We start from the raw sequence: 21,524 nt of genomic DNA on the forward strand, positions 1-21,524 counted from the left end.
TTGAAAAGTGGGCTTGTTTAATCAGGAATGGTTTTATTCTTATTGTTATTGCTGTAATATTTATTTGATGTTTTACCTGCCTTTTTACTATCAGGTCCCACGGCAGGTTACAAGTGATCAAAAAGTCAGTAATATATAAAATTAAAAAGACTTTAAAACAAACTGCACTTAACAGGCGTAGGTTGGGAACCAAAAATATATATCTTAGATGTCAAAGGCCAATGTAAAGAAGTGTGTTTTCAGAATACAGCAGAAACTGTATAATGAAAGTGTCAGGCGCACCTCTGTGGGTAAGGAATTCCACAATGTAGGAGTTGCCTCTTCTGGGCCCCCACCATTCCAAACTTCTGAGGGTGATTGAACGTCCAAGATCTGCTGATGTTAACATCCAAGAGGGTCTGTAGGGAAAGAGGCAGTCTTTCAGATATTTGGGGCCTAAGTCATTTAAAGCTTTGAACACGAATGTGAGCACCTTGGATTGGGCCTGGATTGGGCCTTGAACTGGCAACCAATATATTAGCCCTATTGGGCATCTACATGCATCTGTGTTTTCAAGTGGTGGATACAGTAAGCTCTTTGGCCCCTGTTCATGTTGAACCGTAAGGCTGCTCCATTTGCTCAAGATACAGGTCATAGATAAGTAGTGATGGTTCTCTTCCACATTGGGTTGCTAAGAGTTGGTTTAAGAAGCCAAGTTGAAATTAGATCAGATCTAAAACCACTCATTGCACACTTTCATTGACTTGCGTAGGATTTGCCCCCATGCGGCACATATTGTGGTATAGTCATTCTTTTACATTTCCCCTTCTAGGGAACCATTTCTAAAGACCTTCTGTCCCAGGATAACAAAGCAATATAGGCTTGCCTTGAGAGTGTCTGGCACTTATCTAGGTCACATTTCATCAGCGTTAAATTACATAGAGGTAAGAAGATCAGACACTAATGCACCTGAATCTTCTGCAAGCTGGGCTGGTCCTCTGACTTAAACTCACTCTGTAATGTGGGATTCCAGGTTCCATCCTCAGCTGGCTAATGCAACTCAGTTCTCTGACATGTGGAAATAAAAAGCCAACTTTGTGCATGTTTGTTCCCCAAACATGTGCTTTTTATTTCTTACAAAGGGCTAATGTGACAAAGTGACTTAAGAGACACTGCTAAGAACCTAAGAAACCATGAACTGTAAAAGAATCTGCCTCGTGCTTCTTTTCCACCTAGCCCAGTTTCACACACAGACACACACGCACACCTACTGGCACAGGATTCTCTGGGTTTCTGGGAGAAAGTGATTTTTCTTATCGCTTACTACTGAGCCCTGCAGGTAGAACTAGGGTGGGCATGTAGAGAATTGCAATCTTCTCTGAATATGTACTAGTATGTATAATCAGCCTTGTACAATGTGGTTATAATGGTTCCTTTATTGCATCCTTCCCCAACCTCTGTCCCTTCATATCAGCCTCACTTTGCATGGCCAACGGTCAGGGGAGATTTTCTTTCTTTCTGAAAATAATGATATACCACTATTGATAAAATAGTTTGCTAAAACCACACAGTAAAAAAACGTGGAAAATGTTAAAATCAAAAACCAACCAACTAATATGGAAAGATGTACAGTTCTCTTAATTGCCTGTGTAAGCCTGATGCATGCATTAGAAAAGTTTGCAGCAGGTGTTGAAAAGCAGACACAACGCCTGCTGAATCTCTGTTGGCAAAGTATTCCACAAGGCTGGACCGATGATACTAAGGACTCTGGTACAGTGGTACCTTTGGTTACAAACTTAATTTGTTCCGGAGGTCCATTCTTAACCTGAAACTGTTCTTAACCTGAGGTACCACTTTAGCTAATGGGGCCTCCCGCTGCCGCTGTGCCGCCACCACGCAATTTCTGTTCTCATCCTGAGGTAAAGTTCTTAACCCCAGGTACTACTTCCGGGTTAGCGGAGTCTGTAACCCGAAGTGTTTGTAACCCGAGGTGTTTGTAACCCGAGGTACCACTGTACTTGTAGGTATCAATTGAGCCTTTCCAACTCAACTGATTATCTCAGTGATCAAGCTGGGATATTAGGGGTTCAGCCAACCCCTGAGGTACCCTGAACCTAAGTTGTTCAGGACTTTAATACAAAGACCTTGAGCCTGGCTTGGTAGCTGACAGACAGCCAGGGCAGATGCTTTAACAATGGTGTCACATGTTTTCAGCCAAACAGCAGCCTGGTATCCCAAATTCTTCACCAGCTGGAACTTCCAAACCAGACCCAAGAGGAGCCCTCCATGGTGGGAGCTGTAGTTCAACAACATATGGAACACAAAAGGTTGTGGGAGACTGATCTCATAGATGAAGTACTGTGCTAGGTTGTGTCTCTTACCTTGCAAAAGTACATTGGGCAGTTGGTACATGTTTTGTCCAACTTGTTTTGTCCAGCTGTTTTGTCCAGCTGTTTTGTAGTCCAACTTTCTGTTTCCAAAAGTGGTTGACTACGATCACTTATTGCTTGCCCTCATCATCTGAAAACTGGAGGAATAATGTCTCTGAATATGGAGGCTTTATGATGTACTAGTTTGACTAACACTTTTAAAAAGCCATCTAAGGCAGAAGCAATCATTACCTCTTCTAGTAAAGATTTCCATATTTTAATTAGAGAGAAGTTTGCCTCACTCCACACCCAACCAAGGGCTTTAATGTGGATCAGATCTCAGAGTCAATGGTTGCTTAATTCTGGTGCTCAGATCATATAGCTGAAAACATAACTACACAATCAAATATTTAGAGTCTTCTGTTTATTTTTCCATTGTAATTTTGTTAATTCCTCCATTGCACTGTGTGAGGTAGAAATAGTAATTAGTAAGGGGAAAACATGACTGTTCCGTAGAAGTTGAGTGTGGTGATATTTATGTGTGAGCCACTTAACAAGATGTGTTAATATAGTAATTAGATGAACAACTAAGTGGGCAGGTGGCCATGCTAATATGTTGCAGCAGAAACCTTGGTGGTGCATTGAAGACACAGATCCCCCCCCCCAACTCAGGTGGATTAGAGTGCATTTCATCAAATCCATTCATTTTTATTTAAGATATTTATATCTGGCCTTTCCGGGCAAAACCCTCCAAAGGCAGCTTATAAAATTTAATTAGCTACATATACCAAACAGGTATATGCACATTCAAATAATTTTGCAGTATAATCTTCCTTTTATGCACCTATCTGTGATCCATACTTCCCCTGTCCAACAAAAATTGTCCCCATGCCATATACCAAGGACAGTCAGCATGGTGCCCTCCACATGCTTTGGACTTGAACTCCCATAAGCCCCAGGCAGCATGGCCAGTGGTCAGGGATTATGGGAGTTGTTGTCCACAACATTTGGAAGGGCATCATGTTGTGTACGTCTTCCTTATGTCTCTCCACCCTGCCATCCCACCTTGGATGGTCTGAAGTCTTAGTCTGTACAACTTTCATTCTAATAATAGAAAGGTTTTAGAATTACAAGCAGTACATCATGTCAGGTGTGTTTGTCATATTTTTGTCCTGTTCTCCAAAGCTTTTCACATCTATGTGGCAGGCTGTCATTCAGCAGGTGTGGATCTGTACCTAGGCGTGACGGAGAGGTACCTGGCTTATTCCTTTCCTGTTAATGAGCCCAGACTTCCTCTTCCTCACCCTGTTCTGCCTTTATAGAATCAGCAGGAGGAAGGAACGTGGCAAACCCAGAATTGGCCACTTAATATGGGGCTCCCTACCTTCCACCCTGCCGTTCCTAATGGGTACCAGCCACCAGTGTTTAAAGAATGAGAACAGGGATTGTTACGATGGGGTTTCCTTGCAGAACTTGCCTGGTAACATCAGAGTTTGTAGCTTATAATTTCTCTTTCTCTGTTGAGGAGGTGGAGCTGATGCATTTGCTTCCTGATTTAACAGGTGTTTGGTATGTTTAAGCTGAGCGTGACCTATGAACTGTAGCCTTAAGGAGGAAGGGCAGTGAGCACATGCGTTAGTGAGTGGGTGAGGGTAAATAATCTTTGAATCTCCTTACGGTTCTAAATGTTAGGGGACCATGGTTAAATTGTACTTTTTCACTTTTCAAGTGCCTCTGAAGAGTGGTTATGCTTGACACATATGCCGGAAGATATCTCAGTAGATTAGACTTTTTGAGAGAGGAAGAGGAAGGATGGGATGGCAAATGTGTGCTAAAGCCTGTTCCTTAACCCATTGCAGTGTCTGTTTGCAGACAGTTTCGCACACAATATATTTTGTCTAGGATCTCTATTGAAAACAGCTGGTGCACAGCTGTATGTTGTATTAACAAACATTGTACGTTCAAGATGTTGGAGGTAAGAGTTCTGAGTTGCTGCATGGAGTGCATATTAAGTGGCTTTAAACTGGCATCGACCCCACACAGCTTTGCACCCACATTCACTCACTTACCGCAGTCCTTGGCAAGAATCTGTGTCAGACTCATGCCTCTCAACTTGGCACTTGCTGTGCAGTGAAACTGGGTCCTTAAGGATAAAGAAGGAAAGACAAAGAACTGTTTGTTGGAGCAGAGTAGTATAGGCGATTGAGTTTGTTGCAAGTGCTACTTAGATGTCTGGCCAGTTTTGATAGCATTAAATCCATTTAGCAATGGCAGATGGAAACAGCTTTCTCAAACTTGCGCCATTTCTGTCACTGGTTTTAAGTCTGTGTTATGCATCCCTGTATGTATGTATGTATGTATGTATATGTGTGTGTGTGTGTGTGTGTGTGTATATATGTATATATATATATATATATATATATATATATATATTCTCCTGTGAGGTGAAACTAGGCACTATTCTCCCTTTTTGTGAGCCAAGCAAACCATAAAATTCATGAAATGCCTTTAAAATATTATTTTATTATTTTATATACCACTTGATGCCAAAATAGGCTTTCTGTGGTTTGCAAAATATGAAGAATTGTTCCACTAATATTAAAATATAAACATCCATTCAGTACAAACCTCAAAATGCACAATGAAACAATCCAGCCACTAAAACAGGAGCATCTTCAAAACAGGTGCAAAGAGGTCCTGTTTAGTAGTTTCTGAATCCACAAAATTCGCCTAGCTCCCTTGCAGCTCTTAAAACATGCAGCCATGATTATAAGCCAAGTGGTTGCTATTTCCTTTAAAATACTGTTTTTTCCCTACAGGGGCTGGAGAGAATCTGGAAAACACCATGGCAGCCTTTCGCCAGTGAGTATCACGATTTTTATCATCAGTATTTGCTTACACAGACAGTTGACACATGTGCATCTCTAGTGGCACAGTGGGCCTGGCTGTTAACCAGAACATTGGTGGTTTGAGTCCACCCAGGGATGGCTGTGGGCAGGGTTCCTGCAGTGCACAGGGTTGGACTAGATGACCCTTGGGTTTCTTCCAACTCTACAGTTCTATGATTCTATGACCTGCTTACACAGCCAGTTGTTCTTGGACAATAGCACTTGGATTAGCTTCAGTCCAATCTGTTCCAGTGTTTGAGAGCTAATCAGCAGAGACCCCCTGAGGCTTTTGTCTTGCTTATAAATTATCTCAGTAAAAATGTTCAGGTTAGGCAATAGGCTTATTCATTTGACCTTTCCCTGAGCTACAGAGATGTGGGTGGCATTCCTCATTTCCTGCAGGTGGCATTCCACATTCCCTGCATGCATTCGGTTTCCTTTGAAGGATCTGTGTGTCTGAAATACTTTAGCGTTTCCTTTCGTGTGTAAACAAGAGCTGCTGTTTGCAGAGGACATAATGTCATCCTCCCTTCTATTAACTTCTCTTGAGAAAGGAATCCATCCAGCATGTGGGGTTGGCTTTTCCAGGTCAGGGAGGCAGGTTTAAGCTGGAGGAGAAGCTTCTCCCTTCAACTCCCCACCTACCTTCCAAGGTATCTTTTCACTTTTGTAGTGGCAGACAGATGTCTTATGGGCTCTGTGTTGTCAAGGTGTCTCCTTCCTTCCACAAGCAAAACAGATGAGAGAGAGGATTCTCTTGATTTCCTGGCCAGCTTCCATCTGTAGTGGGATGGCCCTCAAAAAAAAAAGAGTAATAGCTGTAAATCTAGGAACCCCTAGAACAGATTTAGAGGGCATGCAGGGAAAGAGGAAGACCAGTTGCACAAACAAGAACCTTTGCATCGACGGAACACATTAATTGAACTCCAGCCAATGGATTTTCTCTTCATATTTTGGAAAGTAATACGTGGTGGAGGGAATACTGGTGTGCAAGTTGTGGCTTGCCCAAGATTGCTTGCTTAAGAATAACAAATTTGAGAGTAGAACCCAGGAGAAAAGTTTCTGTTTCCTTCAAACCAAAACATAAAACTGCCTTCCGTTGCCGGCTTTTCAACAGAGCTGAAGCCCTGAACACAGAAGGTCACTGTTGTGAAAGTTAGATAGTTTAATACGTTTGTGTTACTTCTTGTCCTTGAGGCTGGGAATGCCGTGCAGAAGTTTGCTGTGTTCTTTAAAAGCTTTCCTACGTGGGCCTCCTTGCCACATGGATACACATTGGAAAAAAGCTACAGCAGAGGGCAGTGAGAAGAGGCACCTGTTCAGTGGGCTAAAGTTATCAGATGTTCCTCACAGTCTGCTGCAAGGGTCACAGAGAAATAAAGGTCAATGTATTTCCTATTTGCCACTGAGAGCTTTGGCTTCTGAAACAAAATAAATCCAGGGTGGGTGGGTGTATATCTGCACCTGCAATTAAAGATATGAATGTCAAAGCTTGTATTTCATAGACAATATCCCTGGATTAATGAACCTTTTAGTAAGAGGACACCCAGCCTTTCAACAGAGGTGCCACCCGTGGCTGCAGTCTGGGACAGGGCAAAGTGATCCATGCAGGCTTGATTGTGGCAGAGTCAGACCTGCGTGGCAACCAGCCCTCTCCCTAGTACTGGGCTAATGGTTGCCTAATATCCCAATGCTTTTAGAGGCAAAACACCCAGGGCACACAGACTGCATGTGTTCTATAGCACATGCTAATCAGATGATGGGGACAGACTGCTGCCAGCAGATCAGTGTGGTGTGTGTCCTGATTTGAGCAAGGGCTGAAGAATCAGCAGAATTGGCGCTGTCATGTGGAATCCCTAGAGGTACGAAGTGATTAAAAAATATTCGTCTATGCTGATCAGGGACTCAGGTGCATGTCTCCAGGGACTATAACCTCCTTTTGCCAAGAAGAACAGATGCCACGAAAAGCAAACACATTCAGTTATCACATGTGAAAGAGGTGTACTGAAATCAAGCATTTGGAACCACAGTGGGTCTTGCGGCAGCTGGAAGGCTAGCAAATATATTGCGGCATAAGCTGTAGTGGGCCATAGTCCCCTTCAGCAGATGCATTAAGTGTAAGCCTGAATTGCCATGGTGCACCAGTAGCGGCAAAACCGGATGCAGTTAAACCTGCAGTTAAACATAACTCTCCCATATCAGTCTCTACAGCCACAGCAGGCGCTGTAACTCTCCAGCAGTTTGACTTCACCCCCAAAGGCACACTCTTCCATTGTCTCCCAAGACAGATGGATGCCAGCAACAACAATCACTGAGTTGGCAGTCCAGTGTGGTGCAGTGGTTAGAGTACTGCACTAAGTCTTGGGTGACCAGGGTTCAAGTCCCCACTCAGTGGGTGACCTTGGGACAGTCAGTCAAGCTCAGCTTAGCCTACCTCACAGGGTTGTTGTAAGGAGAATAGGAGAGGGTGAGTATATATTCCACCTGGAACTCATTGAGATGTGGTTGGCGCTGTGGTCTAAACCCCTCTTGGGCTTGCCGATCAGAATGTCAGCAGTTCAAATCCGCACTACAGGGTGAGCTCCCATTGCTCTGTCCCAGCTTCTGCCAACCTAGCAGTTTGAAAGCATACCAGTGCAAGTAGATAAATAGGTACCACTGCAGTGGGAAGGTAAATGGCGTTTATACGATCTCTGGGACTCGTCACGGTCCTCTGTATGCCAGTACATTGGTACCTCAGGTTAAGTACTTAATTCGTTCCGGAGGTCTGTACTTAACCTGAAACTGTTCTTAACCTGAAGCACCACTTTAGCTAATCGGGCCTCCTGCTGCCGCTGCGCCGCCAGAACCCAATTTCTGTTCTTATCCTGAAGCAAAGTTCTTAACCTGAAGCACTATTTCTAGGTTAGCGGAGTGTGTAACCTGAAGCGTATGTAACCTGAAGTGTATGTAACCCGAGGTACCACTGTAGTAGTTTAGTCATGCTGGCCACATGACCTGGAAAGCTGTCTGTGGACAAACGCCGTCTCCCTCGGCCTGAAAAGCAAGATGAGCACTGCGCCCCATAGTCTCCTTTGCCTGGCCTTAGCCATCCAGGGTCCTTTACCATTTGAGGAAACGCAGGATGGAAATGTGATAAATGAAATAAACTCCAGTGCTTAAAAACTTGCACCAACTGCCCATATATTGCCAGGTCAGATTCAGTGTCCTTGTATAGTGGAACCTTGGTTTTGAACATAATCCGTTCCAGAAGCCCATTTGACTTCCGAAATGTTCAAAAACCGAGGATCAAAGGGCTGTCAGCAAGTTCAGCGGGGAAAAATGAGAAATGTTTGGCAGCCGAGACATGCGAAAACCAAGGTTTGACTGTATTGTTTATAAGGCCCATAATAGGTCCAGGATATCTTATGGGCCATCTGGATCCTTGACATTCCAGTTGGTCATCCCTCATGGCTCAGATGCATGGCTCTTAACTGCTAGAAGTCCCAGGGCTGTTTTGCAACCTACCCACTCTCCAGTAAATTCATTAAAGCTGCTAGGTATTACTTCAAGTCTACCTTGAAATGTGTGGGCTGTGGATTTCAGCATTAATTTCAGAATCAATAACGTATTGGAGTTGCCTCCCCCTCCCCCGTATCCAATTACTCTTTTCAAAATGGCAAATTACTACGGATTTCTCAGTGGGGAACTAGAAGGAACCACACATGCCCGATTCTTTGTGAGCGAATTGTGATTATAACCCAGGAATTGATTCAGGTTTTTAAAGTCTTTCTTTGTACTTAGTAGTATTATCACAGCTAGTACTGTACACTTTCTTCCAAAGTGCTAGGCATTGTTAGAATTTTCCTAGCTTGAACAAGGCTGTTGAAAAGGGCCACAGGCAATTCTAATCTCCATGGCAGCTAAACGTGATGGTTTTAACACAACAAAGTTTCCCCTCTTGTCTTCTTTAGCTCTGCTAAAGCAGACCTTGAAAGGAGGGTCTTCAGATTTCATAGTGGTGAAGATTGGCTTTATTTAAATAATGAAGTGTCAGGGTGTGCCTTGCTAATTGCTTGCCAACTCTCTTGCTTTTGGTAAACTTGTTGGCTATTCTTTTTAGCATTTCAGTTTCCTCTGAACCTCTTCATTCCATATGCATTTATTAGTATTAGTAGTATTAATTGCATTTGCAGGCCACCTTTCCCCCAAAAAGATCAAGGTGGCGTACCTGCTTCTCCCCCTCATTTAATCCCCACAACAACCCTGTGAGGTAGGTTAGGCCAAGAGGCAGTGACTGGCCCAAGGTCACCCAGTGAGTTTGGTGGCAGATTGGGGATTTTCAGCCCTTGTCTCTCAGGTCCTAGTCCAGCACTCAAGCCACTGTACCACACTGGTTTGCCAACTCAGAATTACACTCAATGGATTGTGGGCCCGCAAAAGTTTATGCCATAATAAATTTGTTAGCCTTTAAGGTGCCACAAGGGTAAATTATGCCGAGCTTGCTAGACTAACAGGTAGAATACGAGACCAAGATGAACAGAAATTTCATAAAAATTGGAATAAATATTGAAAGTATATTGGAAACAATTTGTAGAGGGCACTGGTGGCGCTGGAATAACTCTAACAGTGAGCGGCTAATATTTAAGATCAAAAATAAAATACGTGACTGTATAATTTATTTGATACTTACCAAAAGGGTGGAGGGGAGTCCAAGGCCTGGCAGAACCCAAATATTCCGAGTTTTCGATTTTTTGGTTTTTTCTTTTTCTTTTTTTTGTATAATTTGGGGAAGGGAATATAATAAACTATGTAAATGAACTATACTTATATTTATATGTACACTGATATGTTTATCGGTATATTTATTTGTGTATTCTATATCTACATTGATATGTTTATTTGCATAGCTTGAATAAAAATGTATTGGGGGAAAAAAAAAAGGTGCCACAAGGCTCTTTGTGGTTTTATCATGTGGACTTTTCTCACATTCAATAGCAACTGTGCTTCCTTTTCTTTGGGTCTGTTCTTCCTTGGAGAAGGAGGTTGCCGTCACTGGATCTGTGTCCCTGAACCTCATAGATGAAACTGGGAAGAATATTCTTTATTACTTTCTACCTCTAGGGATTCCGCAGCACAGAACCAATTTTTGTAGCTCTTCAGCCCTCGTTCAAACCAGAACATGCTCCCTGCGAAGCCACCAGCCGAGATAAGCATTTAGAGTCTTCCATAGCTTTATTGTGTTGTGTTTGGGCCCTGAATGCAAGAGTTTAACATTACACAACAACTTCGTTTAATTAAGCACTCAACCAAGGCAGTCAAGGGAGCTGTGTCTTCTTGGGCTTCAGTGTTCCCTCTACGGTGCTGAGGCAGGAGCTCATTAGTGTCTTTATTGGGGCCTTTGGGAAACAAAATGAAGATGTTGGTCAGTCGGATGTTTTGCACAAACACAGTGTCTCGAATGAAGGCAAGACTCCAGGGTGCAAAGTTTTCCCTGTTGCATATTTTATCCGACATGGGTAGAACATTGTATTGTTGATGCTTATCAGCCACTTCACCATACCACACTGGTTACCAGAGTGGTTTAGCAGCATTTTTTAAAAAAAAGAAAGGTTTGTCAGCATTTTTAAAAGCAGCTCTATCACACCAAGCATGTATGGGTCTGATTTCAACCAGCTAGCCAGCGCAATGACCCTTTTAGCTTACTTCTTGCACTTTTAGCCCGCCTTCTAAGCAGCTCAGAGTGGCGTGCTTGGGGTTTATCCCCTTACATCCTCACAGCAGCCCTGTGGGGGTAGGCTAGGTTGAACGGGAAGATAGTGTGACTGCCTTAGGGTCACCCAGCAAGGAGGGATTTAGCCTTGATCTAGCACTCCTGATCACTGATGCCAAGCAGGGCATCTTGTATGCCTTATTTATAGGTGGAAAATAAACTATTCAGAACCTTTGTTTCAAGTCCTTGGAGAACCAGAATGTAAATGGTCAGTAGCTATTGGTGCATCACATTTTCCTACTAATTCTGAGGCTGGTGTGAAAATAGTTTTCCCCACCCCTTCACTAGCATGCAATCTACAGTGGTACCTCGGGATACAGATGCTTCAGGTTACAGACGCTTCATGTTACAGACTCCACTAACCCAGAAATAGTACCTCGGGTTAAGAACTTTGCTTCAGGATGAGAACAGAAATCACGCTCTGGCTGCGTGATGGCAGCAGGAGGCCCCATTAGCTAAAGTGGTACCTCAGGTTTCAGGTTAAGAACAGTTTCAGGTTAAGAACGGACCTCCAAAACGAATTAAGTTCTTAACCTGAGGTACCACTGTAATGTCAAGAAGTGGGGCACAGTGACTATGTGTGTGTGTGTGTGTGTGTATATATATATATATATGTGTGTGTGTGTGTGTGTGTGTGTGTGTATATATTCCTGGAGGCTTAAATAAAGCTTTTGCATTCTGCTATTCTCTACCTTTCAGAATTGTCAGAAATATCAAAGTGTGTTTCATTATGTTAAAATCCACCCACCGAAACCGTTTATTTTAAAAAATGTGGCAGAATCAGCAGGGTTTCTGGAGAGGCTGGAGGAGCATCTTTGGTTTCAAACAACAGCAGCCCGCTGCATTGCAGATCCTGCATCATTCACAGGCCACGGACAGAGAGAAATACTCTCTGCTGAATTAATTCTAATGCACAGGACTCTTGGAGAATAACGGATAAAAAATTAGGTTACTATGGCCCCTGGTGGCAGAAAGATGTACCACAGCCTGAATAAAAATGTCCCATGATGTGCTAAGCCAGGGCTCAATGACATTTTCAGCCAGATCTGGAAAATTTAAGCAAGTGCTGTAGGCATCGCCCCCTCTGGCTATTTCTCTAGCCCTGCGACAGCCCCCTGCTTTGAGGGAAGCATGTGCCCATGCACACTTTTGCTTTCTCTAGGGATCTGGGTAAAAGTGAGATCCAGTGGAATTAAACAGACCCTGGAAAAGAACATAGAGGTGAGAGAGGAAGTGGGAAAGAGCGTCACTCTTTCAGCCTCCTCTTTCAGCTCCATGTACTTTCTGAGGGAGGAAAAAGTAGCGGCCCTCACCACATCATGAGCGAGGGGGCAGTGGGCGGGAGGTTTGGAGGCTTTGCAGGCACCACTGCACCCATGGGTGTTTCCCTGACAACCCCTGGGTTATGCAGATGTCTAGAGAACTGAGGCAGTTTCCCTCTTTAGGGAAGTTTTTTAAAATAGTTAATGTTTTATTATGGTTTTATATATGTTGCAAGCCCCCCCCCCCCAGAGTGGCTGGGGTAACCCATTCAGATGGGTAGGGTCCAAATATCAATCAATCAATCAATCAATCAATCAATCACCCATCTGTGTCTATCTAAACATTCAATTTGTGCAGGTGGCCTAAGAGTTGCGGCAGTTGTACATTTTGAGGCTGAAAAGCTCCCTGCACTGTGGCTTATAAGGAGAAAGGAAAGGACTCATTTGGATGGATTTCCCCCCTAAATTGATTTTTGAATTCTGAATTTATTGTTATTCACGTTTTATACTGTATTTTATGCTGTTTTTTGTTGCATCAATTAAGTGTTTTAAATTTGTTGTTAGCCGCCCTGAGCCCTGCTTTCGGAACCGGGAAGGGTGGGGTACAAATAAAATTATTATTATTATTATTATTCATAATTATTATTATTATTTCCACTCGGTGGTAGCACTTGTGCAGTATATAGCAATAAAATGCTCGCATTGTACTCTGCAAGACTTGTAGAGCTATATAGCATAGAGATGGGGGCGGGGAGAGAAAGGAGATATTTATCTTCTCTTTCTTTCGCCTCTCCTGAAACGCCTCCCTTCCCTGTCAGGCCTGAACGGGACCTCGGGGTTCCTGCTCCAGTCTGGCTGGAGCTCTGTTCTGCCTCAGAACTGCAGGTGACATGGACCTACGGTGGGGCAGAAACCTAAGCTGCATATTTTTTTAAGGTTCGGGATACTTCTCTCCATGCTGCCACCCCCCCCCCAAAAAAAAAAAATAAAGAAGCTCAAGTTTGCTTTCTGCCTTCAGTGCAGTTGACGTTGGGACCGATATGCTGGAACTTGACTGCCACCTGACGAAGGATGAACAAGTCGTCGTGTCTCATGACGAGAATCTGAAACGGTCGACCGGGGTCGATGTCAATATAGCAGACCTCGAATACTCGGTAAGTTGAAATAAGCACCCTCTTCTTTCCTCCAACGCTTAATTTCCCAACCGGGTGCACTCCATAGGTCATCAGACTCCAACTCCCTGCAGTCCGGGTTTGGTTTGTTTACATGATTTATATGCTACTGAATTGATGGCAAAACTCAATGCTGTTTGCATACAAATCATGGGACTCATAGTACAAAAGGTCTAGAAAGCTGTCTGTAAGGCTTAGAAAACAGTTAATAATGTGCTTAAGTATTCTAAATATAGAAAAATGGTGCAGAAGGTCACATCCACAGTCCTGCAGATCTCCCCTGCTGAGGTTTGCAGCTTGCTGAAGTAGCTAAGAAGGCTGGTAATGGAAACGCCCATTTGAAAAACTCACATCAGGCTCTGATATTATAAAACGCAACACAGTGGTGAGGAACCTCTGGCCCAGGGGTCAAATGTGACCCTCTAGCTCCCTCTGTCTAGCCTTCTGAACTCTCCATACCCCTTCCCTGGCCTTGCTCTGCACCTCAAATATTTTTGCCTGGCTGCAATGTTGATCATAAGGGACGCAGGTGGCGCTGTGGGTTAAACCACAGAGCCTAGGACTTGTCAATCAGAAGGTCAGCAGTTTGAATCCCCGTGACAGGGTGAGCTCCTGTTGCTCGGTCCCTGCTCCTGCCAACCTAGCAGTTCGAAAGCACGTCAAAGTGCAAGTAGATAAATAGGTACCGCTCCGGCGGGAAGGTAAACGGCGTTTCCGTGCGCTGCTCTGGTTCGCCAGAAGCGGCTTAGTCCTGCTGGCCACATGACCTGGAAGCTGTACGCCTGCTCCCTCGGCCAATAAAGCGAGATGAGCGCCACAACCCCAGAGTCGGTCACAACTGGACCTAATGGTCAGGGGTCCCTTTACCTTTACCTTTAATGTTGATCATGCCTCTTGCTTTTCTGGATGGAGCGTAGAGAGGGGTGTGTGAAAACGTGCGTAGAAAACTATCCTACTGTACAAAAGTAAGATCTGTGTTAGTTGCTCTGCTCACTTTTGCCTCTGGCTGCACCACCAATTGGCATGTGGTCCTTGGAAGGTTCCCTGAAGGAAATGTGGCCCTCAGGCTACGAAAGGTTCCCTACCCCTGATTTAATGGGAAAGCAAATGTGGGATTCCTTCAGTGGTGAAAATGGATTGTATATTTTTCTGGAGCTCCATAACAGTAACACTGGTATTTCTTGCCTCCCTGGATGCTCTACAGTGGTCTCCTTGTTTCAGGATCTTTCTGTTGTGCTTCCTCTTAAACTGATCGGCTGAGGCACAGAGGGCTCCCAGCACTCAGCTGAGCAAGCCCCCAAACCACTCCGGTAGCTCTTCCTCTAGGAAAAAAGCACTGTATTGAACCGATTAGTTCTTCTATTTAAAAGTCAATTTCTAGCCTAATCTTCCTCGGCAAATTTGTTTGTGTATGTTTAATAACATTTTCCCTCTCATCCTCACCGCGGGATCACATTCACCCGGTGCTATACCAGCTGCTCTGGCTCCCGGTGGCGTACAGGATCAGGTTTAAGGTGCTGGTTTTAACCTTTAAAGCCCTACACGGCCTAGGACCCTCGTACCTACAGGACTGCCTCTCCTGGTGTGTCCCACGGAGAACCTTACGGTCTTCAAACAAAAACACCTTGGAGGTCCTGGACCACAGGGAGGTTAGGCTGGCCTCAACCAGAGGCAGGGCTTTTTCGGCTGTGGCCCTGATGTGGTGGAACGCTCTGTCACAAGAGACTAGGGCCCTGCGGGACTTGACATCTTTCCGCAGGGCCTGCAAGACAGAGCTGTTCCGCCTGGCCTTTGGCCAAGGCACAGTCTGACCCCCTCCTTTGGTAATCCTCACAGAACTCTAGCCCAATGGTTGCCATTAATTTGATTTTGAACTGATTTTAGAATGAATTGATTTTACAATGCTGTGTTACTTTTATTGTTGTTAGCCACTCTGAGCCCGGCTTCAGCTGGGGAGGGCAGGATATAAATAAAATTGTATTTATTTTTATTATTATTATTTACTTCCTTCACAATAAGACCAAATGTTCTTTCTCTGCAAAGATTACTCTTGTTCCTGTGACTTAAAAAGAAATTTCAGATAACTCTTCCCTAGATATTTCTTTCCAGAGCACCTGATGTGTAAGGTCTGAGAGGCTGAAACAAGGCTGTCTCTGGATGATGATGATGATGATGATGATGCTTGATCAGTTTGTGTAAATCGGCATCTGTGTGGAGTTAACACATCCATGTCTTATTTACTTATTTATTTAAAGGAACTCCCACCGTACCTCTGCAGATTGGATGTCACATTCCAGAAAGGTAATATTTGGAAGACCTTACCACTTTTGAAATGTTATTTTTGTTGTTGTTCATGGCATTGTTGGCTTTCTGTATCCTGAGCTTTCTGTCATTGGAAGTTGCTGCCAACCAGTGTAGGCAGTTCTGAGCTGGGTGGACCTAGTGGTGTGACAGCAGCTTCATATGTTAACCCAGCACCAAATCAGCTTTGTTGCCATGTAACATGTGAAACAACTCTAGCTCTCCCCATTACAAATGATGGCGGCTTGTGAGTGTCCCCAGGAGCAACCAAATTCTGCTTGTGTCCATCAGAGTGCCATTGCGAAGGTGAAGACAAACGCATCCCTCTCTTGAAAGAAGTATTTGAGGACTTTCCCCACACTCCTGTCAACATAGACATCAAGGTGAACAATGACGTACTGATTAAAAAGGTGAGACCCCACGCCAGTCTGGTTCCTCTCAAAAGCCCATTTTTATATTTCATCAAACTGGGAGAACATTGACTGACCACTGGTCCTGCTAGCTAGGGATGATGGGAGTTGTAGTCCAGTAACAGTTGGAGACCCAAGTTTGGGAAAACCCTGATCTAGAGAAATAATACAATGACTTGAGGACTCAGAAATAACATTAAAGAAACTCTGCCCCATTGTGTAACTGCCACAAACAAAAAAACAGCAGCCCCTCTGTGTTCATATTGATCTCAGGTCTCAGAGTTGGTGAGCCTTTACAAGCGAGAACATCTGACGGTTTGGGGCAACGTCAGTCATGAGATAGTTGAAAAGTGTCACAAAGAGGTAAGCGGCCAGCATTCCATCCTGATAAATTTTCTCCTGTCAACGCTTTTCTCCTGTCCTTCCTCAGGGCCACGTACGGAGTTATTCCTCCCCATCCTTGCATTTTATCCTCACAACAACCCTGTGAGGTAGGGTGGGCTGAGAGAGATTGTGAGTGCCCCAAGATCGCCCACTGAAATCCGTGGCTGAAAGGGGATTTAAAACTAGGACTCCTGCTCAGATGCTCTAGCAACTTTTAATACTATACATGTCCCCCACCTTGGGGCCGTGTGGTAAAGGCTGGGTTGTAAATGCACCTAACGTACTGGCCTTAAAGGTAAAGGGACCCCTGACCATTAGGTCCAGTTGTGACCGACTCTGGGGTTGCGGCGCTCATCTCGCTTTATTGGCCGAGGGAGCCAGTGTACAGCTTCCGGGTCATGTGGCCAGCATGACTAAGCCACTTCTGGCAAACCAAAGCAGCGCATGGAAACGCCATTTACCTCCCTGCTGGAGCAGTACCTATTTATCTACTTGTACTTTGATGTGCTTTCGAACTGCTAGGTTGGCAGGAGCAGGGACTGAGCAATGGGAGCTCTCCCTGTCACGGGGATTCGAACCACCAACCTTCTGATCGGCAAGTCCTAGGCTCTGTGGTTTAACCCACAGCGCCACCTGCGTCCTTGTACTGGCCTTAGTTGTGCATTAAACCTGCTGTGTTTGTGCCTTATTTTATCTCTCACTTTCTATTTCTCCAGAACGCCCACATCCCTATCCTCTTCTGCTTGCGACGTGTCCTGCTCCTCCTCGGCCTGTTCTATACTGGCCTCCTGCCTTTCTTTCCCATCCTGGAGGAGTTCTTGGAGATTCCTATGCCTTCCATCATTCTCAAGTAAGTTGCTTGTTTTGCGGTGGTGCTAGCAGCACAGCGGAGCGAAGCTCACCTGGTTCCTCAAAGCTCTCACAAAAACAGAAGGAAGCAGCCTTAAAACAAGTCAAATGATTTGTCTTCTCTAGGCATGTGTTGCCTACTCTGAAGAAAAGGTTGTGGAGTTTAGGACTTTTTAGTTTAGAGAAAAGGCAAATAAGAGGAATTTTATGAAATTCCTACCCTTGTTCTATGGTGTCACTCAGAAGTCTTTGGTTGCTTTTTTCTTTAATAAGAAAAAGAAATGCTGAATTCTTATGATCTGTGCATAAATCAAGCACATTTATTTCTGTTGCTTTTACAGAATTACACCATTCAGTTCTTAATGCTTGAGTAATTTAGTTTTTCTACTTGTAAACTGTTTAAAGGCCTATATTTGCTTACGAGTTACATAAAGTAATGAACTGCATTACTAGCCAGTGTGGTGTAGTGGTTAAGAGCAGTGGACTCGTAATCTGGGGAACTGGGTTCGCATCTCTGCTCCTCCACCTGCAGCTGCTGGGTGACCTTGGGCCAGTCACACTTCTTTGAAGTCTCTCAGCCCCACTCACCTCACAGAGTGCTTGTTGTGGGGGAGGAGGGGAAAAGGAGATTGTTAGCCACTTTGAGACTCCTTAGAGTAGTGATAAAGTGGGATATCAAATCCAAATCCAAACTCTTCTATTACTCTGCATAAGCTAATTTCTTTCTAAGCACAGAAGGGGCAAGAAGGTAGACACAAAGGTTTGCCCCCAGCTTTTGGGGGGTGTCAGGGAACTGCCATCGGAAAGGCAGGAGGTGGAGGGGCTCTCAGAAGTAAGGAGAGACTCAGCAGCGGAGGAAGGCACCAGCAGGGGGAGAGTGGGAGATCAGAGAGAGAGAGAGACGAAGGAATGGCTCAGGGAGTCTTCCAGCGATAACAGCGGAGAAGTCTCAGGTCCTCCCATAGGTACACCCACTCCTCGCCGGAAACTGTCGCGCCGAGAATCCAGACGACGCGTTTCCGTCAAGGAGCTTTTATGCTGGAGTAGATTCCGTAAACGCCCACTGTCGGATTCTGCCAGCGATTGAGGGAGCCACGCTTAAGGGCTCCGCTAAAGACAGAGTCTTGCTGAGCTGAGCAAACTCTGAGGGACTAAGCTTTTACACACAAGCAGCTCATCATCCCATCACAGGGGGAAATCTCATTTATCCACCCTTGACTTCTGAGAGAGAAGGGCTAGAAACCCATATAGGGCTGTGGGTGTGCTCCTTGCACCAGCAGGGATGATAGTAAAAGGGATCCGGGTTTCTCTGTATGTTTTTGAAAGGGTGGTGCTTGCATTCCAATTTCCTGCATTTTTCATGTTGAAACTGTGTTGCAACAGGGCCTTGTGGCCTTTCTCAGGCTCTGAGTGCATCTTCCAGCTGCTTGGCATTAAAGCCCAACAAGCTCAATATCTGTGCTACACTCAGCGTGGAACAACAGGAGCCCTCCTGGAACTGCTGCTGTCGCCGAAAGCATTGTGATCCCTTTTCTGTTTTCCCAGTTGCTAACAGCATGTATTAAAATGGCAGTCCTGTAAACACGAGTTCTCTTCTCTTCTTAGGTTGAAAGAATCAGAGAAGATCTCAAGGAGCCAGCGGTTTACCATATGGCTTACTGACGCGTAAGGCTACCTTTCCTCCTCAGCCCTTTGTCATGGTGCCGTCATTCTCCTCTAGAGCAGAAGCCTCACCCCTCTCCCCGAATGCAGTGCTTCAAAAGGAGTAGCACCTCTTAGGGCCTGTTTTCAAACGTTATCTCCAACTCTTCCCCTGATCCCACTACTCTTGCTGTTTGGGATTCCCAGTGCTTCCCTGATCCACAGCTCTATATCCCAAATGGTCAGGCTCTTTGCATTAATATAATATAATATAATATAATATAATATAATATAATATAATATAAATCTTATGATTTGTACCCCACCCATCTGGCTGGGTTTCCCCAGCCACTCTGGGCGGCTTCCAACAAAGATTAAAAATACAGTGGTACCTCAGGTTACATACACTTCAGGTTACAGACTCCACTAACCCAGAAATAGTGCTTCAGGTTAAGAACTTTGCTTCAGGATGAGAACAGAAATCGGGCTCTGGCGGCACGGTAGCAGTGGGAGGCCCTATTAGCTAAAGTGGTGCTTCAGGTTAAGAACAGTTTCAGGTTAAGTACGGACCTCTGGAACAAATTAAGTACTTAACCTGAGGTACCACTGTACATTAAAATGTCACACATTAAAAACTTCCCTGAACAGGGCTGCCTTCAGATGTCTTCTAAACGTCAGGTAGCTGTTTATTTTCTTGACATCTGATGGGAGGGCGTTCCACAGGGCAGGCGCCACTACCGAGAAGGCCCTCTGCCTGGTTCCCTGTAGCTTTGCTTCTCGGCGCTGGACCTCATATTGGGCATTAGGCATATTCAAGTCTCCTGTGAGCCCAGAACACCCACCTTTGAATGTTTCAGTGCCTCCCTCCAACTAGCCTCCACTGGTGGGTTATTCTTTCTTTTTGCTGCATCTTGCCTTCCTCTGGTACCAGTGCAGAGGTGCTGTAGAATTACCTGACCCCTCCTTTCCCAAGGAGGTTGCCTGTTCGTTGCTCTAGGCTTGCCACCTCCCGGTTAGCAGGCACAGCCAGACATGCCACAGGGGCATATCCTGCTGATAATGTACAAAGTGCTGCTTGGGGGAGGAGCCAAAACTCAGTGGCAGAGGACATGTTTTTCAGGTAGAGAATCTCAGTTCCACCCCCTTAGAAGGATCAGGAAGCAAGTGTGAGAAAGATGTTGTTTTGCCTGGTGAACCTCTCCCAGTAAGAGTAGACAAAGCTGGGCCTAAACACACCCGAGGCCTGGTAGATAATAAAGCCCATCTTATTTACCCATACTTTTAAAATCATCAGATTACAGCTGCGTTCAGACAACACTTTATTCCATCTTCCCAGTGTTTGCTTACTGGTCAATTTCTACCTTCTATGTGATCTTTCACACATTGGAAAAGCCGCTTCAGGAAATCTAGTGGAATCTAGCAGAGGCTTGGCACTCATTTCTGTATTAATTTTTTTGGGGGGGGGTCTGTTTGCAACCTCATAAACTTGAGAATTCATGTTGTAATTTTACATGCTGACATTTGGAGCAGTATTCCGGCTGCATGCAATTCCAGCATGCAGTTCTCTCCCGCCGTTTAAAATTTAGCAGAACGTGGCAATTTTATCAATCAAAGAGCCACAGTTCCATAACTCAACAGGTGCCTCAGTGTGAAAGGAACGTTAGAAGACATGACAGAAGTGCTAGCGTAATAACCAGTAAAACTAACACAATAAACCACATGTCTAAGTGCAGCTTGTTTTGCATTAATTTGTCGGGTGCCTGGAGTGCTAGTTAAGTGGAAAGGGAGGTATAGCTACACACACACACACACACACACACACACTGGTACCTTGGGTTAAGTACTTAATTCGTTCCGGAGGTCTGTTCTTAACCTGAAACTGTTCTTAACCTGAAGCACCATTTTAGCTTCCTGCTGCTGCCGCTGTGCCACTGGAGCACGATTTCTGTTCTCATCCTGAAGCAAAGTTCTTAACCTGAAGCACTATTTCTGGGTTAGCGGAGTGTGTAACCTGAAACGTATGTAACCCGAGGTACCACTGTTTGTGTGTGTGTGTGTGTGTGTGTGTGTGTGTGTGTGTATATATGTATATGTATGTATGTATGTATGTATATGTATATATGTATATATCACACCTTTGATAGACATGTCAATGATCTTACTATCTTGTTGTTGCAGATTGTTAATGAGGAAAGCATTATTTGACCATCTCACTGCTCGAGGAATTCAGGTACGGTGTGACACAGATCTTCTGAAATTTTGTGTGGGAGCTGCTCTGTTCTGTTCCCCTCTCCAACTAACCTCAGAAAAGTGTGACGTAAACAACACATTAAAGAACTTGGCATGTGTTAAGTGGGATCCCACATAGTTCACTCAAGCGCTACATTGACTCCCACCTCCGTTCAACCTGTAGCCAGGGTGGGGAGCCTTCTTGCCCCCTTGGGCCAGATCCATATGGGGATCAGCCTTGAGGGCTGAATTTGACAGCTGGGTGGCGCCCTCCACCTGTCAGTCACT

The 21,524-nt window shown here is 44.7% G+C and overlaps 1 protein-coding gene across 1 annotated transcript in view; it reads left to right on the forward strand.

Annotated features, from left to right (window-relative positions):
• Positions 1 to 21,524, forward strand: part of GDPD1 (glycerophosphodiester phosphodiesterase domain containing 1) — a 29,164-nt gene that overhangs the window by 5,530 nt on the left and 2,110 nt on the right. Inside the window, exons 2-9 of the mRNA XM_079955838.1 lie at positions 5,168 to 5,210; positions 13,269 to 13,404; positions 15,678 to 15,723; positions 16,015 to 16,133; positions 16,407 to 16,496; positions 17,234 to 17,367; positions 18,972 to 19,031; positions 21,186 to 21,237. Of these exons, the coding sequence (XP_079811964.1) occupies positions 5,168 to 5,210; positions 13,269 to 13,404; positions 15,678 to 15,723; positions 16,015 to 16,133; positions 16,407 to 16,496; positions 17,234 to 17,367; positions 18,972 to 19,031; positions 21,186 to 21,237 (680 nt within the window). The remainder of the gene's footprint in view (positions 1 to 5,167; positions 5,211 to 13,268; positions 13,405 to 15,677; positions 15,724 to 16,014; positions 16,134 to 16,406; positions 16,497 to 17,233; positions 17,368 to 18,971; positions 19,032 to 21,185; positions 21,238 to 21,524) is intronic.

The sequence above is a fragment of the Podarcis cretensis genome (genome assembly GCF_951804945.1).
Source record: "Podarcis cretensis genome assembly, chromosome: 15".
Classification (NCBI taxonomy): domain Eukaryota; kingdom Metazoa; phylum Chordata; class Lepidosauria; order Squamata; family Lacertidae; genus Podarcis; species Podarcis cretensis.